Genomic DNA, 27,036 nt, shown 5'->3' with positions numbered 1-27,036 from the left:
TCATCAAGAATGCTTGAAAGTCCTCTATTTCATTGAAAGACCAATTTTTCCCCTGAAGTATTATACTCAGTTTTGCTGGGTAGGTGATTCTTGGTTTTAGTCCTAGTTCCTTTGACTTCTGGAATATCCTATTCCATGCCCTTCGATCCCTTAATGTAGAGGCTGCTAGATCTTGTGTTATCCTGATTGTATTTCCACAATACTTGAATTGTTTCTTTCTAGCTGCTTGCAATATTTTCTCCTTGACCTGGGAACTCTGGAATTTGGCCACAGTGTTCCTAGGAGTTTCTCTTTTTGGATCTCTTTCAGGTGGTGATTGGTGGATTCCTTGAATACTTATTTTGACCTCTGGCTCTAGAATCTCAGGGCAGTTTTCCTTGATAATTTCATGAAAGATGATGTCTAGGCTCTTCTTTTGATCATGGCTTTCAGGTAGTCCCATAATTTTTAAATTGTCTCTCCTGGATCTATTTTCCAGGTCTGTTGTTTTTCCAATGAGATATTTCACATTATCTTCCATTTTTCTATTCTTCTCTCTTTGTTCTGTGATTTCTTGGTTTCTCATAAAGTCATTGGCCTCCATCTGTGCCATTCTAATTTTGAAAGAACTATTTTCTTCAGTGAGCTTTTGAATCTCCTTTTCCATTTGGCTAATTCTGCTTTTGAAAGCATTCTTCTCCTCATTGGCTTTTTGAACCTCTTTTGCCAAATGAGTTAGGCTAGTTTTCAAGGTGTTAATTTCTTCAACATTTTTTTGGGTCTCCTTTAGCAGGGAGCTGATCTGCTGTTCATGCTTTGACTTCATGTCTCTCATTTCTCTTCCCAGCTTTTCCTCTACCTCTCTGACTTGATTTTCAAAATTCTTTTTGAGCTCTTCCATGGCCTGAGCCCATTGGTTGGGCTGGGACACAGAAGCCTTGATTTCTGTATCTTTGCCTGATGGTAAGCATTGTTCTTCCTCATCAGAAAGGAAGGGAGGAAATGCCTGTTCACCAAGAAAGTAACCTTCTATAGTCTTATTTCTTTTCCCTTTTCTGGGCATTTTCCCAGCAGTGACTTGACCTCTGAATATTCTCCTCACACCCACCTCGCCTCCTGATCCTCCCAGCCAGCGTTTGGGGTCTGAGATTCAAATGCTGCTTCCAGCCTTAGGGCTTTTGGCGGGGACAGGGCTGCTATTCAGTGTGAGATTAAGTTCAGGTGGTCAGGTTGGGGCAGGGCCGCCTCATGGCCTCAGTTCCTTCAGGGGGTTTATGCAGAAACCTTCAACAATGGATCCAGGCTCCTGCCCCCTTGGGGAGCCCCGGTCTGCAGCCACCTCTCAGCTTCTACCTCCTGGGGGGGGGGCAAGGCCTGAGTTATGGGGGCACCCCACTCCCCTCTCAACCCGCCAAAGAGACTCTCTCACTGACCCCCGTCACCTGTGGGTGGAGGGACTTGTGCGGCCGCTGGAGATCCCGTCCCTGAAGCCTGCTTGGATCTGTATCTCTCAGTGCCGCGGCCGCGGCAGGTCTGGGCTGGGCTCTGCGTCTGCAGCGCGACGGACCTTTTGCGAGAGGTTTGCAGGTCCCTCTGTGGGTGGAGGGACCCGCGTGGCTGCTGGAGATCTCGTCCCTGAAGCCCGCTCGGATCTTTTCCTCTTGGTGCTGTGGCCACGGCAGGGCTGCACTCAGCTCCAAGTCCCAGGGCCCAGTCTACAGCGCGAAGGACCCCCTGCGAAGGTTTGCAGGTCTCTCCGGAACAGAAATCTCCCTCGCTCCAATATTCCGTGGCCTCTGGGTGCAGAATTCGCTGTGAGTTACTTCCCTGTAGCCGTTCTGTGGGTTGTGGGTTCGGAGCTATGTGTATGTGTGTCTTTCTACTCCGCCATCTTGGGTCCGCCCCCTTGACCATTTCTTGTAGTTCAGTGTTTATTGTGACCTTTGCTCTAACTTGTGAATACTTTTACTACATAGAGATGGTATGAAATTATTTTGACAAAATTAATTTCCTTCTTAGTAAGACATTGTTAATTTCATTTTTTAAATGTTGTTCAGTGCTCACCATCTTTCTCCCTTCCTCCCTCCCTCTCTTCTTTCCCTTCCTTACTTCTTTTTCTTTTCCAAGTATTCCTGACTTCCTGACAGAACTCTTATAATTTACAAGTCATCGGCCTCTTCCATTTCTTAATCCTGAACCATAATTTTTTTTTCTAGGTATCAATGTATATTTGACTTTGTCAGAGGGATCTTGTCTAATTCTCCATTGGACTTTCCCACCTCTGCATTCTCTAAAAAAAAAAGGTCAGTATATAAGCTGCAATTATCTTCATGATGATCTGTTTGATTATGTTATTTATAAGTACTGCAGGTGTAATGGCTCATATTTATATAAATGGAATTTCCGCTTGACCCTAGACCAGGGCCTCTTTGTGTGCATCTTGAACTCTGCTAGAATCTGGTGTTGACACATAGGGTGAGTCTATGTCATGACTCAGGCCCTTCTGTTGAGCAACCCACAACCCCTAATGACAAACCAAACCCTCCAGGCCATTCTCCCCATACATCCCTTCCAATGGTGGGCCTCTCCCAATTCTCTCTTTGTGATGTCTTCATCTGCCCAGTTGGAAACCAGTCAGGTCCCAGCCCCAGCCCTGCTAAGGCAAAGAGGCCGTGCCATTACAATGATAAAACAGGGAACGTGCTCATACAAAAGTAAAACTACCTGTTGTTTGAACTAGAGATATGATAGTACAAAGACAAAATACAGTTTTTGCTTTAAATGATATATAAAACTTTTACCTCAAGGATACAGAGTTAAGGAAATCATTCAGCTCTTTCGACCATAGAACTTTTTGTTTTTCCTCTTCTGAGAACTCTCTAGGCATATACTGGATAGCAGCATTTCTGGGATATTTCCTGGTTTATAAAAATAAAGTTGAATACAGATATTCTCTATGTACCCAAATTATTAAAGTCAAAGTTATAGGTTTGTATGACAAGTAAAGTGAATATCTCTTCAAAGTTTTTAAATTGAAAGTTTAAAAAAATTTGCTAGATGTTTCCCCCTTATCGTAACCAAAAAGATAAAATTATTCTAATATAATGGTAGCATTTGTAGTGCTTCAAAGTTTGTAAAGTATTTTGATTCTCACAACAACCCTGGGAGAAAGGTGCTGCCATTACACCCCTATCCTCTTCAGGTAAGGAAATTGAGGTAGGCAGCAGTTAAGTGACTTGCCCAGGGTCACTCAACTAGTAAGCCTCTGAGTCAGAATTTGAACTGAGCTCTACCTGACTCCAAGTCCTAATGTTCCATCCAGGGTGCCACATGTCTGCCTACCATTAAACAAAGGCTTATCTTTCTTTACCAACTCTATCAATTGATATTTATTTGTGAGCCTTAAAGAGCTATGTCTCAGTTATTATTAGTATCAATAATAATGTGGCTGCAGTGCTACCTGTACTGCATTTTTGATAGTTATAATTTTGAGATAGGAATTCTTATCCTTTTCAAGCTCAAATATCAGAAAATATATTAAATCAAATAAAGCATAGCATTAAGATATTATTTTAAGTAAAATGATAATCTTTCTCCTGATAGAAAAGATATCTCTATCTGTATAGCTATATTTTTGTGTATTTATCAGACTGAGGGCTGGTCTTTAAAATTGTAACTGATTAAAAAGTAAAAAAAAATTGTCAATCAGTCATTTTTTTTTTTTGGTTACAACAGTAAGCAACTAATTTGATTTCTTTTACCAAATTAATTAAATTCCACATGTTGGTATCATATAAATGTAACCTAAATCTCTCACACTTCCTCTTTTTTTTCCAGTCAGGAATGTAGAGAGGAAACCCTTTTTTACTGATGCCAATCAGATTGGCAGCTCATCTGTAAGTTAGAGTTGGAGAGTGTTGCCTGGCACATGGAGTGGCTGAGTGGCTGAATGGCTTCCCAGCAGCCACCTGTATTTATGTATATGATTGGATCACCGAGTTTGGACAATATCCTTTACAACATTTCTGTGTCATTCTTTGTTTGAAATGGGCTGCAACCTCCTCATGCCCACCGTGCCCTCTCCATTGCCTTCTCCAGCTTCAAAGCTCTTAGATGAAAGAACTTCAGTCCTACAACTTTATGGTTTTATTTTTCAATGCATCCCTTGTGGGGATTTTTGGGGAGGTGGGGGGTGAAGAGAAGAGGAGGAGATTTGAATATTTTCTAAATCCTAGGCTGGCCTGGCCCTCTATCTACTATGTACCATTATGTTACATTAAAGGGGAAAAAGCAACACTTTAAAAATGTATATATATATATTTAATAATCCCTTTGAATCAAGTGTACCTAGTGTAGGGAAGTAGATTAAATTCTACTTAAACCTGTTGAAATAGTGTTCATGAGGGCATATCATCAGCTGTATGAAGGAACAAGTTGGCTGTCCATTGCATTGAAGTCTCTTGCCTGATCTCCTCTCCTTCTTGCCAAATCCTGGATTCTGGGGACCACCCAACTCCTCCAAAAGACTCCTAATTGCTCAGAGGGATTAGGTGGTGCAGTGAATAGAGCACTGGGTTTGGAGTCAAATCCATCCTCAGACAATCACGAGATGTGTGACCCCCAGGCAAATCACTTCATTTCTGCCTGCCTCAGTTTCCTCCACTGTAAAATGGGGATAATAATAGCACCTATTTCAAGGATCAAATGAGATACATTTTTTCATAAACCCAAAATGTATCTCATTTCATCCTCAAAGAAACCCTATGAGGTAGGCACTATCATTCTTATTTCATGGATGAGGAAACAGACGGAAAGAGGTTAAATGACTTGCCCTGGGTCATGCATTTAGTAAGTGTGTGAGTCTGGATTTGAATTCAAATCTTTCTGACTCCAGGTTCAGGGCTTTCTATCCAGTGTGTCACCTTAGCTGCCAGTTCTCGTGTAACTCTGCGTATATGTAAGTCTCTTATTTCCAAAATGAGATTATAAACTCATTAAAAGCAGAGACTGGAGCTCTTTCATCCTTTGTACAGCTTCCTCCTGTCTTCTGGCCCAGTTAAAAAAAATTTTTTTTAATTAGAGCTAGAAAACTCTTCCTAAGAAATCTCCCTCTCCACATGCAGGTAAGCCTTGCTCTGCTCCACAATTTGCAGTCTGAGGGAGTGTCTTTCAGAGGCTCCCTGAGGAATGAAGGGACTTGCCCACAGGGTCATAGAGTCAATATATTTTCTATTCAGAGCTCTCTGACTCTAAGGATGACTCTGTCCACTGGGTCACATTGCTTCTCAGTGACCAGAAACAGGTGCTCAGTAGAGACTTTTAAAATGAAATTGAATTAGCTTATAAATCTACATTTTATAATTTCACATTATTTTTATTTTCATGATGTATCTCAAGAACCCCAAGAATCAGAAGGTTTCCTTCAAGAGCATTAAAACCGAGTTAAATTTGCTTCATGCTCACCATTGGGTCTGAGTGTGTTGATCCTTTAATATTGGTATCATTTGTACAGCAATGTCTCTCTCAAGCTGCTTGATTATAAAGTTTTTATCTACATATGCTGTACATTCAATGTAGCTGTCCTTCACACTTGAAGCATTATGGTCACCAAATGCAATGGGTGCCCCAAATTGTCTTCGTTCACGAGAAATTTTATACTTGACCTGCAATGAATGCAAAAAAGTCAGTTAATGGGTTTGGTTTTTTTGAGGAGGGGAACATCTTCACTGGTATTGAAAGAATGTTTTGTCTCTTCTATCAAATGGAATCAGAGAACCCTAAGAGTACACAGATTGGGGAGAAACCATGAATGATTAGCCAAGATATTTGTCCCACCACATGGTGGTTATTTAAGAATAAAAACAGCCAGTAGTGGAGGGATTTTTGCCTTTGCTTTGAACATAGTAGGTGCTTCAAAGTGTCATATTTGAATTGAAATGTATTCGTGCTGACCCTGACTGTAGATTCATGAACAGATTCTTCTTCAATTTCTTTCTCACTTCCCAGGGAAACCCAAGGTTTAGGAACAGGTGGTTTGTAAACATAAGCTTCTTCAACAGTTTCTTTGACCTCCTCGGTAACCATCTGTTCTTCTGGAGGCTAAGGTTAAAAAAAAATTCAATTGTTACATTTTCATCAGTTATGCAATATACAATTTTTCACAAATTACATAAATACTTTCTTATCTGCACATTACTCCCCCCCCCCCCGGAGTCTTTCTTTCATATCTCACTGGAGACTGGGCTCTTGAATGATAGACCAAAGCAGCACCAGATCAGCCTGGCTCTACCTAAGCTTACAAGGCTATGAGTATAGGCTCAGGGATAAAATGTGTCTGTTAGCTAAATTTGGACAGGCTTATCATCAGCTTGATCAGAGAAGGGGAATTTTTTTTTCCACAGCAATTCTCAGAGACCATTTATCTGGTAAGTTTTACTAGATTAAATGTTGCACTTATTTTAAGTAAGTTGTAATTTTCATTGGTGAAAAATTCACTCACACTGATAAAATCCCAGATCCTTAAAGTCTTCTCATTACGTTTTGGGACTCAGAATACCCTCACTTGCATATGGGCCTCCTAGAAAAGCTACTCCAGGTTTGACATACACCGTGGGTCAGCATTCATTCAAATCTAAAAGCCATGAGCCCCCATCAGTGGGTATGCATTTTGCCAGTCAGTCAGAGGTCATGATAGCTCATGTTGAGCTGTTGATATTGAACGTGTTCTTCAGGGAATTTCAGTTCATAAACATGGAAAGGGTGCATTTGTAGGTGATGGAAAGATCAAGATATGACCATTATTATTAGCTAAAGCTTAGAGCTACCCACAGGCAAATTAGATCTTCTGAACAAAAACCTTGCAGAGTGCCCCCAAGTCAAGATTAATTATATTTTTCAAATTGTCTGCAACTGATGTTGAATCAAAGTTGAAAGTCCATTGTTATATCCATGTATGTCCATGAATATCTGACTTAGAGTTAGAAATTCCATATATATATATGTATATATATATATATATATATATATATATATATATATATATATCCTACATAACACCTTGGAGGGAATCTATCCCCTTAAAGCCCATTTCAAGAAAAATTGTTTATTTTTGGGGAAATTTATAAATCACCAAAGAAAACTCACATATACGAGTTATATGGAGCTTGGGTTCATGAAGTCTACTTTGCTCTCAGTAGACTATTTGTATTGTATGCAAATGAATTCAAAGTAGCACAAAAGCTAAAGAAGAAGACAAGGTTATCGTCTACTAGCCTCTTGGACCATTTATTGGAACATTGGACCGTTGGCTTTATGATGTATTCTTTTCTTTATCAGTCAGCAGCAACAAAAAAAACAAACAAACAACCAAATAAACAAAAAAAAACCAACAAAAAACTTCTGTGCTTATTCCAATTGGCATAAGACCTCACTCTCTCCCAGCATAGATCACCCATAGAAAGGACACTGGAGAGTGAAAAAAGAGAAGTAATTCAGCCTGTCTTTTGCAAGCTCTATACCTTCATTCATGCAGACCCTTGCAGAGGGTCTGGAAAGTTCTCTATAGATTCATTGATGATATTATTTTTGTTCCTTTCAGATCCTTTCCTTTTAATTGAATGCCACTAGGATCAAGATGTTAGTTTTTTATCAGCCCTGATTTTATTTGGGAATATTGAAAATGTCTCTTTTTTTCTTGATTCCTCTCCTCTATTATACATGCTGCCAGGTCACAATAGAATTACACAAGTCACAGAGTTTTGCTGTTTTAAATTCTGACATAATTCTGAATAAATTCCAAAGCTTTTTTAAGGTCAGTTTATTACAAAGTTTATACATTATTAATAAAGAAAATAATATAATTTAAATAAGGCTAACCTTTCAGAGCAAAAGGATTTAATAGACACAGGCAAGCCTCATATTTAGATGACATTACATTAATGAAAAAAAGTGTTGCTGTGAGCTGAAATGAACTCAGAGAAATTTGATTTTCACAAAAGAATAATGTTATAATAGGGGTCAGCATTCCTGATCAAGGGGTTGACATTGACATTTTCTGAGAAATAGTATTAAACCTATGTAATTAAATAAAAGCTTAAAAAGGTGTTCAAATTGTCTGATTATCAGAAATTATTGCTAATGGTCAAGCAAAGAATAAAATAGGGAGACACATGCTCACCAAAGGTGTCTATCACTATCCTGTGTACAGTCCAAATGGAAAAGAGATTCTTTACAGTACAATCCTCCAGCCAGTTCTGCTTATGGATAACATTATGTACTTAATCTATTCCTCTCCCCTTTTGTTTCTAACTTCTGACATAGTGATGTTTCTATGATTACAAGATGGTTCTTCCTTTAATATCACTTACTTGGAATGTCATAGAATCTAAAAGTCAGAAGAGACCTCAGAGATCATGTATTCCAATGCAAACCTGAGTAAGAATCCAACCCACAACAGAGTTGGCAAATTATAGGATAGTGAGCTTGACTTAGATTCCTAGGAAAATTCTATAACAGATCATTAAAGAGATGGTTGGTTAACATCTGGAAAGGCAAGCAGTGATTACAAAGCACCCAATGTGTCCTCATCAAGAGCAGAGAAGGTTAGACCAACCTCATTTGCTTTTTGTTTTTTGATAGATTAAATGAGTAGATACAGGGAATGCTCTCAAAATCAGTTTTCTCATATTTTAGCAAAGCTTTTGATAAAATTATCTCATAAAATTCTTGTTGAGAGAGATTTTGACTAGATGATATGAGCAAATGGATTCAGAATTGGTTGAATGACCAAAATGTATGTAGGGTCCCAGGATTCTGTACCTGACCCTGTGATTTTTTTTTTTTACATTTTTATCAGTTACTTGGATAAAGGCATACTCATCAAATTTGCATATAGCACAAAACTGGGAGGGATAGCTAACACACTGGATGATAGGCTAGAACACTGAGCTGAATTTACTAAGATGAAATACAATAGAGATGAATGTAAAGACTCGCACTTGGGTCTAAAAAATCAATGTTACAAGTGTAAAACAGGGGAACGTGAATAGACAAAAGTTGTTCAGAGTAAGTTCTAGGTATTTACTAGACTTCAAGTTCAACATGGGTCAGCAAAAAATGTTAATGCAGTCTTGGGCTTTATCAAGACAGACATAGCTTCCTGGAACAGGGAGGTGACAGTCTCACTAGATTCTGCCCTCATCTGGTGTTCAGTTGGAGGTACCACAATTTAAGAAGGGCATTAATAAGCTGAAAAGTTTCCAGAAGAGGGCAAACAGAATGGTAAAGGTATCGAGTCCATAACATATAAGGATTGGTTGAAGGAACTGTCCTGTTTATCCTGGAGGGGGAAAAAAAAGACTCACTGAGAAGAGAGGGGGGCAGGACATGATAGTTTTCAAATATTTGAAATTATGTCCAGTGGAGGAGGGATTAGCCTCATTTTGTTTGGTCCCAGAAAACAGAATCAGAAGCAATGTATAAAAGTTGGTAACAGGCAAATTTAGGAGCTGTCCAAAAGTGTCATGAGCTGCCATTGCTGGTTTGTTCTCTTTGGAGGATGTCAAACAAAGGCTGTACAGCTATTTGTCAGGTTCTGATGGGGAGTTTTTTGTTTATGGGTCACCCTACAAAGCTGCCAACTCTCCAACTGGATTTTGCCAACCCCCCAAAATAAGGGTACAATCTCTGTTTGCAAATCTACAGTGAGGGGGACATTCCTACATCCCAATTAATATTACATTCCTTAGTCTCTGGAGGATTCTACTTTGGGATGACTTATTTAGGTATCATTTTCTCATATTAAGTCAAAATCTTTCTCTTTATAACTTTCAATTATAGTTCCTAGTTATGCCTTCTGGGCTAATAAGGACAAACCTAGTCCCTTTTTTCCAAGACAACCCTTCAAATGTTTGAAGACTCTCTAAACCAAAAATGAATGAACATTTGCTTCAGCCAAAGTCTTCCATCATGCCTCCACACTTAAGCTGCTGAAATCAGAGATTCTACTTGAAGCTTTCCCCTGCCCCCTACTACAACTCCTGCATCTCTAAATGCATTGGCTACCCAGAAATTGGAATACCTCAAAGCAGGTTTGATTTGTGTTATGTACAAGAGGACACAAACCTTTCATTTTGAGCTTGCCTTCTATTCAGGCCATAGTTGCTGTCATGGATCCCTTGTTTAGGTGGAGTTAAGATTACTTTTCTTTATTCTTCCTCCACCTGGGTTGGGTATCCCTTTACCATGGCATCTCACTCTCCATCTTTATTAAAACTTTAGTTTCAGCTTTTTGCCTAATAAGTAGCATTTTACATTTAGATAGCATGGACTTCTGTAAGAACCTGAAGACTTATTTATCATAAATGGTTTTTAAAAAATTCCATCATCCCTATCATGAGTACAGTGTTCTTGTAAAATGATCTATTCTTTATTGTTTTTTGTGAAATTGATAAATCACATTTAATAAAATAAGATTATAAAGTTATTTTGGCTTCATTTACATAAAGCTGTGAGATTAGAGAATCATCCATCTACAGCTGGAAGGGGCTTCAGAGACCATCTACTCCAGTATTCTCATTTTACAGAAGAGGATATTGAAGCCTAAAGAGGTTGTGACTTTCCCAAGGTCATACAGATGCAGTAAATAAGAGTCAAGAGATGATAACTTGAACCCATGTCCTCTGATTCAAGGGCCAGTACTATTTCCATTGGACCATACTTCCTCCTCCCATCAAGTGTTCCGAGTGGATTGTTTCATCAAGTAAGTGACTTGACTGATTTTAGCTAATGGAATCAGTCAAATCCAAATTCCATTAGCTAAACCTAAAATGCCAGGTGGGCTAGCTAACTAGTACATGCCTATAATCTTTGCTAGTCAAAAGGCTGAAGCAGGTGAATTTCAGGAGTTTTGAGCCAGAGTGGTTTATGCAGAAAGGATGTGTGCATGAAGTTCAGCATCAATATGGGGAGCCTCCAGGAACATTGAGGGGGTGTAGGGGACCATCAAATTGCCTAAAGAGGGATTAATTAGCAGCTCTTTTGCTGATTAGTAGCCTTCAAGTAGCCCCTGCACTTCCAGTCTTGGCAAATGGGGAGACTCAAATAGCATAAGTCAAGTATTTACAAGGATTTATACTCTGGACCAAGTTCTCCACACCCACCAGGAAAGCTTAACTATCAAGAACTGAATTTATTTGTCATCCCAGAATTAATATGGATAATCCTGAACCAAAGGGCAGCAAAGAGCAATTGCTTTCCAGATTGACTTTTTTCTGACATTTGAAAGATGACCTCCAGAGGAGTGACATTCATACAAGTAGAACATGAGCTACCCCGCAACTTTGCCAATTAGGAACAGGCTCACTCTATTGATATAATTCCCCCTGATTGTAAAATAATCAGTACAAGTTCTAGTGATCTGCTTACATTTAAGATGTTTTCCTTGGCCTCCTCAGTTCCAATAAGATAAAAGTTCTGTCCATATTTGAACTCTTTATCATAAACAACCAAGAGTTCTTCTCCAGGATATTCCTGCATGAATCAGATCAACAGAGAAAGCCTCATGTTTCCATGTCGTGCTGTGGTATCAACAACTAATATGCAAACTGAGTTTTGTCCGGTTATTGAAGGTTCTAAGAGACATCTGTCACAATGGTCAATGCTTATAACTCCCAAATCCCAATTGCTTTGTAAACCTTAAAGAAGTAAATATGATTTCCCCAGAATATTCATTTTTTTCAGTGTCCAGTTTTGGATCTCTGAACACTCCTGTTTCAGTATTTTAAACAAGAACTGAGAAGCCTCTTGAAGCAAACTCCTACAGAAGTCTTGATGGCCAAATAAAAAGGGATTCTATACAAACCGTCACAATTTTTTTGACTGGGTGGAAGTCGGATATTCCAGCTCTGTTTCTGAAGTCTTGAATTATATCTTCTTTTTTGATAAGTTTATAGGGGTGTTCTTCTGTAACATCTTCTTCAGTTCGGCAGCCAAATATTTCCTGGGTCTTAGTGGTAAGCACCAGAGGAAAAATTTCAGGGTGACCTAGAAATGGCATAGTGAAATCTGACATTAACAAAAACAATTATGAAAAATAGGAAATACATTTTGAAGGCTTCAAATTGTTTGTTTCCCTAAATAATGAAGATTTTATTTTCCTTGCTGCACACTATTTTACAGATAAGGAATGGACCTGTGATTTCATTGACAAGGAAATTCCCTTGATGAGGAAACCCCCTCTTTCCATGTAGGTTGGCATCTACTCTGCCACTTAAGAGAGTTGCCCAGAGCATTGAGAGATTAAGGGACTTACTTAGAGTCACACAGATGGTTTATATCAGAGGCAGGGTTTTGCTTCCCCAGGTCTTTCTGGTCGGGTGCTTAATTCTCTATTAATTCTTCTCAACTGTGTCTCAATTTATAAAAATAGTAAATTATAAAAATGTTATATGTTCTGTCACATCTTGTGAGTACAAGATGTTTTTAAAGTATACTTTTAAAATATATACATGCATATACATATAACTATACATATATGCATTTTGTATTCTCATATTTTATTCAGAATTTACTTGTTAGAGAAAAACAGAACCTTGAAGTCTCTCTGCAGATTATTTCCCATTCATGGAGGGCTGGTTTGTTTCTTGCTCACCCACTCTATCTAGACACATATGTACACACACACACACACACACACACACACACATATATATATACATACGTATGCATGTAATTTATTAAAATATTAAAACATCCATCTCCATCTCCTACCCTGTTTAGTTTTGTTCTTATGTCTATACCTCTGTCATTCTTTAGCATGGAAGAGATCAAAAGAATACTAGGGTTGAAAAATTGGGGGTTCTCAAACCCAGAGAGGACATGGCAGTTTGGTGGGAGGACTGACTTTAAACTGAGGCTTTCTGGGTACAGTTTAGCAATTGGGATTTTTAAGCAGGGAGCCACAAGGAATTTCTAACCCTTCATCAGAATGAGGTCTCTAAGAGGTGATGAGGAATTTGGTGTTAAAAATAGATTTAAACTTGAAGGCACTAGTTACCCAGAACAGCCCTGTGTTCCAAAGAGCTTGCCCCGTGGGATGACAAATCCTATTCTAGAAAAGAAACCCCTATTTCAGATAAACCTTAGAAAAACAGGCTACTTTCTGCCACTGGCCCTCAACATCTGCCTCGTGGAAAAGTGAAAGTCACTGAGGGGTTTTTCCTTGGTCTGTAAGAAAAGACTATGATGAGCATGTTATGATTTTGCTTTTCTAAAAGATCTGTGGTAAAAACAACCACCATAGCCAAACCTCTGGACTTTATTTAAGCTAAAGGGGCAGTAGCAAAGCCTTATGGGGAAGATGTAGCATCTCAGCTGAGGATACAGCAGGAGTCAGAAGCTGGAAAGTGGCCATTGGGTCAGTGGAGTTTTATCCAGCATCAGCCCCCAGGAGACCTTTGGGACAGAGGCCTAATGGGAGCCGCATAAATAACCACATTCTATGATATCAAAGGACTGAATTTTCCCTTCATACACAATAACTATAATGGCTAACATTTATATTGCACAGTGCCAAGCACTATGCTGAATGCTTTACAATCATAAAGTCATTTGAGCCTCATAACAGCCCTGAGAAGTAGGTGCTACCATTATCCCCATTTTACAGATGAGAAAACTGGGGCAAACAGAGGTTAAAGTGACTTGTCTAGGGTCTCACAGCTAGTACACGTTAGAGGGCGGATTTGAACTCATCCTTCTGACCATAACCCGGGCACTCTATCTACTTTACCACCTTGCTGCCCATGCACCCTGAAATCAAGGGTTTCCTATATGTGTGCCTCTCCATGTATAGATGCTTAATTACATGTTCCTTTGTGTGTCCTCTATGTGGGAGAGTGTATAGCAGGCTTGGTGTAGGGAGGGCAGGAGAAACCTTTTATTATTAGTTTTCTTACTACGCTATTTTATTAAATGCCTTTGCTTTGAAATTATTGTTTGCCCCTTGGCTTAACTAACAGTTTACACATCCATGATGGTTCATAAACCTATGCTTTTGAGTGAATGAAGCACTTTGAAGTACTTTGAAGCTGAGGATGCCTTGCCTGGTGAGCTTACTGTTTGAATCCAGCTGCTACACATACTTAAAAATCCTACAAGATTCTGATGAACACAACTACAGAAAGAACTTTGTTCAACAAACTGCCAGGCATTGACAAGAAATGAGGCATTAGACAATTCATCAACGAGCACTTATTAAGCACCTGCTATATACCAGGCAATTGGGCTAGGTGCTGGGGACACCATGGACTTTCATTCTATCCAGGAGACATCACGTAAGGATAAAGAATCAGTCAATCAGCAAGTATTCATTAAGCACTTGTTGTATGCTAAATGAAGAGGATACAAATAAAAAATAAAATAATTGCTTCCCTCAAGGAGCTTACATTTTAATGGAGGAGACAATGTGTATATAAATAACTGTATACAACAGGTAACATATACAGTAGATAGAACTATTCAGAGGGGGCTGGAAATGGGCTTCCTGTAGAAGGCAACACTGGTGCCACATCATCAAGAAAACCAGGAATTTTAAAAGGCAGAGGGGAGGAGGGAAAGGTTCTTATGTAAAAGACAGTCTTTGCAAAGGTATGGAAATGGGAAATAGAGTATTGTGTGCGCAGAACAGCAAGGGGACCAGTGGCTGGGCTGTAGTGTAATGGAAGAAAGGAATGTATAACAAGACCAAAGAAAGAATGGGACCAAGTTGTAAAAAGCTTTCAGGACTAAGTGTAGCAGTTTATCTTTGATCCTAGAGGTAACGGGGAACCATTGGAGTTCATTGAGTAGGAGAGTGACACAGAACTGCATACTGTGGATTGGAATTGAGTCGAGTCAGGAAGACCAATTAGGACTATTGTAATCATCTAGGCGAGAAGTGGTAAAAGTCTGAATTCAGATACTGTGGCTATAGGAATAGAAATAAGGTGACACTTACAAGATATGTGGTGGAGACAGAAAAGAAGATTTGGAAACTGAGTTAATATCTGGGGAGAGTGAGAGTGAGGAGTTGAGGATAATCCTGAGGTTGTGACTAGAAGATGACAGTGCCCCCAAGGGTAATTAGGAAGTTCAAGAGAGGTGTAGGTTTTGGGGGGCAAAGGTTATGAGTTCCATTCTGGACATGTTTAGTTTGAGGTGCACACAGGACATCCAGTTTAGATAATAGGCAATTTATGATCAGGACTTGAACTCAGAAGAGAAACTGGAGATAGTTGTATAGACTTGGGAGCCACCTGCACAGAGCTGATAACTAAACCAATTGAGAGCTCATGGCATTATCAGGTAAGAAAAGTGTAGAGAGAATCCAGGCTAGAAGTTAGGGGTACGCTCATGGTTAGGAAGTGTAACTTGGAGAGCCAGCAAAGGAGAAAAAGAAAGAGTGGCCAGTCAGGAAAATGAAGAGAGAGCAGTGTTATTAAAACTCAAATAAAAGAAAGTCTCTAGGAGGTATCTTCAATATCGACACTATCATCAATAGCGTCAAAGGCTGCAGAGATATCAAGAAGGATGAGTACTGAGAAAATGAGACCTGGGAATCAAGAGACAATTAGTGAATTTGGAGAAGGAAGATTAGCTTGAATAATAAGGTTGGAAGTCAGGCTGTGAGGAAAAGAGAAAGCATTGAGTGTAGATGGCTTTTTCAAAGGGTTTAATTAAAAAGGAAAGAAGAGATATAGGATGATAGCTAGCGGGGATGGGATGGTCTAGTGGGTATTTTTTAAAGAATGAAGGAGATGTGGGTAGTTTTCTAAAAAACAAAAAGGAAGGAACCATTAGATAGGGATGGGTAGAAAGATTAGAAATTCAAAGATGAGATAATAGTAGGGGCAATCTGTTGGAGGAGAAGGGAAGGGATGAGATCAAAGGTACGGTTAGAAGGATTGGTGTTGGCAAGAAGAGCCATATCTTCATTAAAGACTTCAGTAAAGGAGAAAATAGTAGAGAAGAACGTCAGGGGACTGTGAAGTGAGGAGAAAGGCAGGAGAGGGAATTTTTCAGAGAATTGTTTTAATTTTTTTGGCAAAGTGTGAAGTGAGGCCTTCAGCTGAGAAGGTGAAGGGGGGCTGTGGGAAGTTTGAGGAAAGAAGAATGTGAGTCGATGAATAAAATGAATGATCCACTGTCATGAAGGTCCAGTTAAAATTATATAAAATAAATTTGTAGTGTATCCAACTGCCATGGCTTTGTTATTCCTTCCAATGACATTCACTAGCGCATGAGTACAAATGAAGAAAATAGAAGGAGTAACTCAGGCTTGGGACAAGAATACTAATTGGACAAGGGAACGAGGGATTCGACAGTGTAAATACTCTGCTTACTTCCTTACTTCCCTCTGCATCAGTTCATACAGGTCTTCCCAGGACTCCTTGAAACTACCTCTTTCATCATTTTTAATGGCACAATAATAATCCATTGCATTCACAGACTATAATTTGCCTGGCAATTCTTCACTTGATAGTTTTCAGGTCTTTGCTACCACAACAGGATCTGCTATAGTATCTTTGTACACATGGTGGGTCTAGAACTGATGAGTACATCAGAGTGGTTTGCATTTAGGAACTTGTGTAATGCTTTCAATGATCCCAAACTTTAAGATTTTGTTTAAAAGACCATATTTCTTAACACTAACATTCTTAGGTTATTGCTGTATTACTATAAATCATGAAAAACCATGATCTCATGAAAATATAATTATAAATAATCCAAAGGTCAATGGAAAGACACATAATATGTCTAATATTGCAAAAGATAACTTGCAAATGAAAATTGGTATAAAAATCAAGGAGATATATATAGACAGAAAAGGAGATGGCCGAAATACTCCCTTTCTAATGTTTTAATACAAATTAAGTATAAAATTAACAACCATGACAGACTTGACAGGGAAATTTGGAGATGTTCTGAAAAGGTATTATGCCCCTGAAGGGGAATGGGGAGCAGTTTTCTCAGATAACCAACCTCAGTGTTGTATGCATTATGTGCATATGAGCATTTCTGGTGTTTTCTTTTTCTCCCCATTTCCAGCATCCTTCATACTGTCTTTTGCTGACTTCTGACTTCTTGGTCCCTAGCACATTTCTGGTTTCCCCAAAACTTCAAAACTCAAGACAAACATTCCTAAAGATGATGCTGGGCTGAGTTGCAGCATCCGCGCTATTAAGTAGCTTTTTTGTGATGTTGTGCTATGGACTGGCTTATCTGGTCAAAAAAATAGAAATTTGGTTACAAAAAATGGCAGCCACCACTGCATTTTCCTGCCTTTGAAGGCCTATTGTGTATATTCTGTGGAAACAGAATTTCCAGACTCTCTGGGCAAATAATAGTCAGGTGGCGACTTAATTGTTAAAACTCCAAACAAATTTTAAGAAATATTTTTTTATAATTATAAACATGTCCTGTGTCCATAAAGTTTAGTGCCCGATGGGTTAATTATGAGATAATTTAAGCATTGTGTAAACTTTAAAGCTATATACATTTATGTCAGTTATTGTTATTATCAAAGAATCTTTGCAGAAGTAGAGGGTGGAGTGGCGGCCAGAAGGGAACCATCCTCTGATGTTGGGACCGCTGGAATATTTTCAGGAAAGGATCATAGTAGCACCTTGGTCATCTGGTCAACTTTCTCATTTTATAGGGAAGAAAGTGAGGCTTGGAAACCCTGAGTGATTTGTCCAGGTACATATGTAGTAAGTGGCTGAGCCAGAATTTGAACCCAGGTCATCTGAATAGAAATCTAGCACTCAAATTTCCATTGCAGCACACTGAACCCACAATCTTCCAGACCTTAAAGTAGCTGATAGATCATTATGTAGCACCATGTATTAGACTAATTAGCTTATTTTAAGCCTAGAAGGCAATATAATGACTCCTGCGGACCACCGGTTTCCTTCTCTTTACCTTTAGAAAGTTTATTTTAGACAAGAGGTTCTGAGTGCAGTCACAATCATTCTGTATCTTCAGTCAATCAAAAATCCTATCACCTAGGAAGAGGTTGTGTTCTCTGCCTAACCTTACATTTAGAGAGAGACAGAGACAGACAGGCATAGACAGAGACAGACACAGAGGGACAGACATAGAGACAGATGATAGAAATAGAGATATACAATTAATCTCAAACCTCTTTGTGATTGAGGCAAAATTTAGTTTATTGGAAACAGCTGGGTAACAAAACAGCAGGTTTCATTATACTGTCATTATAGGTAGACATCAGGAGGGCAAGTTGGGGAAAGAGCCACCTTTTTCTTCCATTAACCTAGATCCTGGCTGTGGAACAAGGCCCAGAGCTTGAAGCTAAAGGGTAGGGAGGTATAATTAGAAGGTAACAAGATGTCAATGCAGAATTCTTATCCTAGAGCCTTAAAGAAAGCAGAAAATGATGTATTATTCCTGCATGCTGACTGAAGTGATTAGTGATCAACTTTGGTACAACATGAGCTAGACTTTTCCAGAGAAAAGGAAGATTAATTTGAGGTACAAGAACTGGGAGCTGTGCAGACCTTAGTGGTAAGTGGAATTTGAAGGGAAGGGACTGACAAAGGAGAACAGGATAAATTTTGTCCTTGAGCCAGCAAGTTATATAGGCCTTAATGGAGTGTTATTCTGATTTCCCATCAAGCTCTGATCTGCTCAGTTTTCCTCCCCAGAAGGGGCAGCAAGATCATTTAAGATTTATTTGTTTGTTTTCAGAAGTTGTCAGAGACAATTTAATCCTGAGTAGTTCTCAAATAGAAGGTCAGGCAATGAGCCCTCTCATGGTAATGAATCCTTGATTTCTGATGTTTCTTCAAATTTTAGATTAATCCAGATTTGAGCCTAACTAATGGTTCTGAAAAGCCTCTTCATGCTCCCTTTCCTCTGTGGCACATCTGTCATACTTCTTTAACCCGCTAAATAACATGCCCACTTTAAAATGGGTTTATTAGCTGGGTTTTCCATAGGACACATCCTGACTTCTATAGAGAATCGAGCTTTGCTAAGAACTTAGGCATTGTTTTGTCTGCCATATGAATAACTACCTTATGTTACTCTAGCCAAGATTATTTAGTGTTCATCTACAAGGACTATACTTAACTCAAACTTTTTTCTTTCATTGGCATCTTCCTAGCAACTTGTACACTTTTCCTTAGATATCTTCCCTTATTTCTAAGAAAAAGTATTTGATCAGTAGTTTTATGGGATGTCTCTTGAAGGCTACACTCTGCTTGGGCAGCCATGTCTATGGTCCTTGAGAATAAGGCTTGATGACCTCTTGAGATCATTCTTGCTTTAGTGTCTTTGGCCCAGTTTGTTACCTTTGAAATTGTCTGTATGATCAAGTGTTCAGGGTAACAGTGAGTTTACCCTTATGGTAGTGTCAGGTCATGAGCCCAAGCAACTTCATTGCTTAAAATGGGCAGTTTGACTCAACTGAAGAGCTTGATTTTATGAAAACTTCCATTCAATTGGCATTTCATGTGCATGCATCATATCAGAGCAGTAAGTTATAGGAGAATTTTAGCAGATACCAATGTATATGGGCACACATACACATGCACATGGATACATTCATACATTCACAGATAACAAACATTCTACAACTTGGAGGATCTCTAATTCACATTAGAATCTCTAATTTGAGAGCCTAGAAGAGGGCATTTAGTTCATATCTGAACAAGAGTCTACTCTACAGCATGCCCAACAAAGCACGGTCATCTCTGTGTCTAAAACATCTCTTTAGTAATAACAGCAATAACCACCAACATTTATATAGTGCCTAACATATATGAGACACTATGCTAAGTGCTTCTCTCATTAGATCTTTACAACAACCCTGGGAGATGGAGACTATTATGATCCTCATTTTACAATGGAGGAAACTGAGGCAAAGAGGTTAAGCAACCTGCCTGGGGTCACACAGCTAGTGTTTGAAGTCTGACTTAGAGTCTTCCTGACTCCAGGCCCAGCACTCTATCCACTGAACTACCTAGCTGCAATAGGCAATCAGCTGCTTCCAGAATGAACCCATTATACTTCTGGACCATGATGGCAAAAAGAGGTGAGTGTATAGAGCTATGAGTCTTTGCCTGTGATTCTTGAAAGCACATCTTTCTTAGAGAGCACGGGCATGATCATTGGCACCTTGTAAAAAGGACAAAGACAGCTGCTGATTCAGTCTCAGAGACTGGAGTTATCAACAGTCACATGAAAAATTCTCGAAATAACTAATAGAGACGTGTAAGTGAAAACAGCTCTGAGGCACGACCTTATACTCATCACTTTAGTCTGGACGATAGAAAAGGAAAATGACAAATACTAGAGGAGACATGGGGAAGAAAAGGTACACTAATGTACCATTAGTGGAGCTGCGAACTAATCCAGCTCTTCTGGAGAATGGTTTGGAACTATGGCCAAAAAGGGCTATAAAAATGTCCGTACCCAGAAATACCACTACTAGGTTGATACTCCAACCTAGTATGGCTACCTTAGGTCAGAAGCCCATAAGACTTCCATATGTTTGCCCGCAGCTTTGTGAGCACAAGTCAGGGGCAAAAGATCTAAGAGTGTACTTTCCTAATCCAAGGGATGGTGGTAGCCAAGACAGGGAAGTGATAGAGTCCAAGAGTCTCTATAGAAGCACACAGTAAAGACAGACGTATGTGTACCCATGTGACCCAAGAAGGAAGTTCATGGTTAACATTCATCAAATGTATTTTCCTGTGTCAAGGAGGGAGGATTTTAATTGATTTTAGACTCTTAACCTTCTAGTCAAAGGAAGATTTCTTGGGTATTGTGAGTTTTTAGGTTGTGTTGCTAGCAACTCTTAAGTTCTAGAGTTTGGTGACCTGATGTTCTAGAGAAGGGTCAATCCAGAGTAATGTACCTCTTGGAGAGTGAAGAGGATGTTGACCCAACTGGCTCTTGCAACCAGAAAAACAATAAAGCACTAAAGCCCTGCAATGGAGAGTCAGAAGACTCGTCCTTTGCTCTCTGCTTTATTTTGAGTGATAAAAGATATTGCAGGTCAGATGGGATGGGAGTGCCAGAGTGGTTGTTCCAAAGTGTATCCCTTCCAGAAGGAGTCCAAAGCACAAAGCAGCACTATGAGTCTGAGAAGAACTGTGTAGGAGAAAGGGATTGTGCTGAAATGTCAAAGTGTTGCTCTAATAGCAAGACAAAATTTAGTTCCTTTTTGGAGGACAGTGGATAGGTTATTTCAATGTTTGATATGTTTTCTGTACTAGATTATGAGTTCCTTTGCATCTTACATATTTTCTGTGGGGTGAAATGAAGTCTACCACATATCTGATTTGTAGATATAATATGGAGTGCCTACATGGGATCTGAAAGCTGGCCACTAATGGAAGATTGTTCTTTTTTTTTGCCTAAGAGAAAAAAAATTCCTAGTCAATTAAATTCCACTGCTCCCTCCTGTTATGCACATTTGAGAAAGCCTGGCTAGGCATGAGCTATACCCTGAGTATATTAGGTGATTTTCATAGAGCAACTCCAAGTGGAGGCAATAAGCAAAAGAGGGAAAATGACCCTCTTGGAACTAACCCCATGATTGGACCCAGTATATGACTCTGGAATTGGGAGGAACACTGGACCATGAGTTATATATCAATAGAAGACTCAAGGAAGAGTTAAAGACAATAATGGAAGAGATGCCACGAGGCTGTACTTGACTAATTTTCTTTGGTGTGGGCATTTTTCAATGTTCCATTTATTAAGCTCCATGATGGCTACAGATGATAATAAGTATAGTCTTATGATAAAAGACACTTCAATAAATTTTAAGTACATAAGACTCTTTAACTGAGATTGGCATCTATGGCTGCATGTTCATAGCTGGTTTCATAATAGGGATGTGCTGGCACAGAACTCATCAACCAGTTTAGATTTTATCTTGTGTTTCGGCTATGGGACAGCTTTTATTTCACTGTACAGAAGAGAAGGGAAAAGGAACAAGCTTTTCTCTATTGCCTGCTACCTGCTGCACTTTACAAATATTATCTCATTTAATCAAAAAATGCACATGATGCAAGAGACTCACAGAAGATAATAAACAGACTTAGAAAAATCCTCCATCATCTCCCCTGGAGAAGCAAACCGAACCTGTAAATGCTTTCAGAACAACTCTTCTAAATTCCTAGTAACAATGTCTTTTCTCTCCCTGCTATGGTTAGATTTTCCCCTCTTCTTTCCTTTCATTCTTTCTACATAAAAGGGGCAGCTAGGTGGTGCAATGGATAGAGTACCAGTGCAGAAGTCAGGAGGACCTGAGTTCAAATCTCACCTCAGACACTTGACACTCACTAGCTGTGTGACCTTGGGCAAGTCACTTAACCCCAATTGCCTCATCCTGGGTCATCTCCAGTCATCCTGATGAATATCTGGTCACTGGATTCAGATGGCTCTGGAGGAGAAGTGAGGCTGGTGATTTGCACAGCCCTCAGTCAAAAAACAGTCAAGTGCAAGTCATGTCATTATTTCTTTTATGGCATGGTCTTCTTCAGCAATGAAGGACGAACACACTTTACATAAAAGACTCCACTGCAGCCTGAGTCTTCTTCCCAACCATGGACCTTTGCCCCTTTATCAGGTGGCAGTTTGTGGGGGAAAGGGAGAGGTAATGGAACTGAAAAGGGACCCCTGGTTCTATACCTTCCCATTCTTTTTTAATGTCCATACTGCTTTCATGGGCAGAATTGTTAACTAGTGCATGTTGGTTAAGGTTCATTCAATGTGCCGTAATGACAATGTATGCTTTTTTTACCTTGGCAACTGAAGACCACGGTCTCCATGTCACATGGAGGCCCACAGTTGAGGGAGGGCCTGGACACACAGGTAGGGAAAAGGAGAGAACAGATGGCCCTCCCTCTCAGTATGACTGCTTCCAGGAAACAAGGTGGGCAGCAGAGGGGAGGGAAGCAAAGGAGAGCTGTAGTACTTTTCCTGGTCAATTACATCCCACTCTTTCCAAATTAGTGAGTGATTCATCCAAACCCCTGTGGATTACCTGGTTCCCCTGAGAAAATGTTTTCTGAATTCCAAACAACAAATTTCCAGATAAACTTTTAGAACCTAGTTAATTCTTAAATCAAGGAGTGCCTATCTTTCTGTCTTTCAAACCAAATCATCCTCAACTCCTTCCAGCATTACCTGGCATGTTGTTGGCACTTAAAAATGGCATGAGGATTTGATTTGATATGCAGTCATGCCTTTGTATCTCTAGCACCTAGACCCACGCCTGATCACATATCAGGTGCTTAATACATAATTATTGATGCATTGACTGATGTCATGTTTGGGAAAAATCAACTGATTAACATCCTGCAGCATAGGGTTTGAATAAAAGCAGTTTTACCTTTAGTTGCCACTGGGTGGAGCCCGAGTGCTTTCTGGGGTGATGTGTCCCAAATGTACCCGGTGTTTTTCAGAGAAAAATAGAGATCGCCATGTTCCAAAAGCAGGAGACAATTACTGAGAGCTCATTTTTCATTTCACCCCAGTTCATTTAATTCTATAATCCCAATACTCTCCACAAAGAAAATAATTCTCTATCTGAGCATAGATTTCTGAGGCCCCTATTATGATTCTTGTTAAGTGTGCTTTTTCCCCCCTAACAATAATAAGATGAAAGGAACATTTCCAAGCTGAAATCAGAGGGTAAGAACTCTCCAGTTAACAGACAGCCCAAGTGCAGAGCCTCTACCTACCATACATCCAGCACCAAACTTAAGACAACCTCCAAAGTGGGTTGGTACCCTCCAGCCCACCACCCACCCACTGGCTCCCGCCTAACTCATTGGAAACTTCTGCCCTCTCAGGTTCAGCCAAAGAGGAGCCTGAGGGGTTGTCCGGCAGGGCACCTCACCCCAGGACTTGGAGAAAATAAAAATGACTGTTATTGCCTCACACTGTAACTGACATGTGTTATTGAAGGCCACTTCCAAAATAGGGTGGCAGGCCAGGGGAAAGCTTCTCTTATCAGCTGGACATTGACCACAGACACGTGAAGACAACCCACAAAAGGGAAAAAGAGTCACATTCCTTCTTGTTAATGTATTTCCAGCAGATCCAGTTAAGTTATAAAAAACCATTCCTATGGTAATTATCTCCCAAGTGACCAGGTAGGCCTGGGCCCCCAGAAACAAGGGGAGTGATAAAGAGAGACTGAACCCTAACCTAGCCCTCCAATTCCTGGTGTGGATGTGGCCCAGGAAAGAGGGTTATGTAAATGTAACCATTGTGTTTCCATTAGTATGGATTTCTTACCACAACATTAAAACAACATTGTAGCAACACTACAGTTACTATAAGGTAGAGACATACACATACATATGTGTATATTTACATGCACCTTACATACAATTATGCCTCCTTCAATAAATGGTAAAATGAGGGTAATCATTAAAGTCTTTTCCAATCTTTAAATCATGCAGTCCTATAGTTTTTCTTCAAGGATTCTTAACCTGAGGTCTGGGAACTTGTTATAGATAGATAGACAGGCAGATTAAGATACATACATACATATGCAGGTACATAGATAGAGACATACATACTTAGAGATGGATAACAGATTGATGATAAATACATAGATAAGACAGATAACTTGTATTTCAATGTATTTGGTTTCCTTGTTAATCCTATGTATTTTATTTTGTCCCTTTAAAAACGTGATTCTGAGAAGGGGTTCATGGCACAAAACAGGTTAAGAACCCCTTCTCTAGAATATGTCCTTCCTTATATTTTAAAATCATGTTTTGGCTATTCATTTAAACACAGGTTTGTTTTCCTCAGGCAGAGGAATATGGATATTTTTCTGTATGTTTCAGAACAAGGTGCTGACTGTTTCTGGCAGCTTTATCATGTCTGTTCATCAAGGCTCACATACAACCAGTGCTGCTCTGGCTAAATAGATTTGAATGCTATTTGTTCCTAGAGAAATAAATAAGAGACTGAAAACTAAAGGGCAGAACAGGGGGGAAAAACCCAGCATACTCAAAGAATGCATAGGAAAAGAAAGGAATGTGGTAGCTCATGGATCCAGAGCCAACTCTAGTTCTAGGCAAAATAGCCATCTATGAAGGGGGATTTGAGGGATGCTAAAAGACCCTAGTGCCTCCCAGTGTCTCTCTTAGTATAGTGGTGCATCATTAATAGGTTGGCCAATACTGAAATTTTTTCTCTTTTTTGGTATTTGTTAAGTTCAGAGTGGAAAATAAAATAAAAAAGAAATAGATGGGCCAAGAAAGGAGAGGTGATTGTCTACTAACATGTTGCTTGGAGTATCTTCTAGACTAGAAATTTTTCCAGTGGGGTCTGTGGATAGATTTCATGGGGTCTGTGAACTTGAAGGGGAAAATATCACATACTTATTTTCAGCAACCTTGTAACTGAAATTTAATCTTTCTTTTACTTAGGAAAGTAGAGAATAAAGATGATTCTGTGGAGGCTAGCAAAGCTTCCCCAGACTGCCCGAAGGAGGGCTGGGGTATCCTACAAGGAGGAAGGAGTGCTTTTCTGGACCTGTACTGTTAACAAATGAAACACAGATTTGTGATAAACCAAGAGAGTTGATTGACACTCTGGGCTCTGAGGGATTTAAAGACTTAAATATCCTTTGTTTCAATCATGGCAATAACAATTCTTGAGTTATGTAATCTGATATTCCTCAGGACAAGGAGACCACGCATAACATAATGAGAAAGAAAGGGAATCAGTGTCTGGTGGGGGATGAAAAAAAGGCTGTTTAGGCAGCTAGATGCCACAGTGGACAGAGTCCTGCTTTTAAAATCGGGAAGACCTGTGTTTGAATTGGAGCTTAGATACTTATTCGGTTGTTTTTTTCAGTCATGCCCGACTCTTTGTGACCTCATTTGGGGTTTTCTTGGCCAAGATACTAGAGTGCTTTGCCATTTCCTTCTCTGGCTCACTTTACGGATGAGGAAACTGAGGCAAACAAGGTAAAGTAATTTGCCCAGGGTCATACGCTAATTAAGTGACTGAGGCCAGTTTCAACTCAGGAATATGAGCCTTTCTGACTTTATCCACTGCACCACCTAACTGCCCTGTGCAGTCCTAGGCAAGTCATTTAACCTGTTTTCTAGGTATTCTAGCTCCTGTGAACTTAGGGTGTGGGCTGCATTTTCTGCAGGGTAAAATAAAAATTATCTTGCACAGGACAAATGCATTTGTTTCCTTGAGTGTTCATACTTCTCCTCTTATCCACATTTATGGAAATTTATACAATAACTATATTCATCTCTGTGTAGGTAAAATATAAGTAAAGGAAGTGATGATATTGTGATCTATCCTGGTTTATGTAAATACTGGGGGTGGGAACACAGAAAAAATTTTTCTTAAGCAAATAGAGGTATTTCATTCACTAAAACAGGATGCATCATTAAGTAGCTAGCTCCCCATCACTGAAAGTGTTCAATCAAAGGATGGTGATCAGAAAAGAAGTAAATATACAGTAAGGGAAAAAACCCCAACTTTTGAGCAGTTAGTGCTGCTGATGAAAGTAGTGGGCTCCCCCTCCCTGTGCCCAGTGGAAGCTGGATGAACATTTGGTGGAGGTGTTATGGATGAGATTCCTGTTAAGAGATGGGTTGACTGGATGATTTTGAGATTCTTTTAAACTGTTGTGGTTCAATGATCTATTTTGGATGAAGGTCTTTCTAAACTGGGTGAGAGTTGATCTACATGAATGAAATGGTCCTGTCCAACTCAACATTTGATAGCTCTGATTCTCTGGTACATCAAAAGGGTGTTGTCTTTCAAGGAAGTCACCTTGAGAGGTACAGGACTAAAGTGCTACCTCAAAGCTTATTTATGAGCTACAGGTTTTGTATCTTTTTTAAATTATTCCCATTACTCTCTAGACACAAATAAATTTTTTTTTTTTTTTTACCAAAAATAGTTGCCCAAGTAGATCACCTACCTCATTCACCCAACTTGGCTCCAAATGATTTCTAGTTCTTAGAAAAATCAAATCCACCCTCAAAGGATGGA

The 27,036-nt window shown here is 39.5% G+C and overlaps 1 protein-coding gene across 5 annotated transcripts in view; it reads right to left on the bottom strand.

Moving 5' to 3' along the window:
• Positions 1–27,036, bottom strand: part of DNAI3 (dynein axonemal intermediate chain 3) — a 123,126-nt gene that overhangs the window by 55,084 nt on the left and 41,006 nt on the right. For all 5 annotated transcript variants that reach the window (XR_011975719.1, XR_011975720.1, XM_072648910.1 and 2 more), the window contains exons 4-8: positions 11,840–12,021; positions 11,404–11,508; positions 5,932–6,078; positions 5,443–5,642; positions 2,781–2,897 (exon numbers count right to left, since the gene is read on the bottom strand). Coding sequence is in view for 3 of the 5 variants with exons in the window: in XM_072648910.1 (XP_072505011.1) it covers positions 2,781–2,897; positions 5,443–5,642; positions 5,932–6,078; positions 11,404–11,508; positions 11,840–12,021 (751 nt within the window). In the remaining 2 variants the exon portion in view is untranslated. The remainder of the gene's footprint in view (positions 1–2,780; positions 2,898–5,442; positions 5,643–5,931; positions 6,079–11,403; positions 11,509–11,839; positions 12,022–27,036) is intronic.

Source organism: Notamacropus eugenii, chromosome 2 (genome assembly GCF_028372415.1).
Source record: "Notamacropus eugenii isolate mMacEug1 chromosome 2, mMacEug1.pri_v2, whole genome shotgun sequence".
NCBI lineage: Eukaryota > Metazoa > Chordata > Mammalia > Diprotodontia > Macropodidae > Notamacropus > Notamacropus eugenii.
This window is presented reverse-complemented; position numbering and strand designations above follow the sequence as displayed.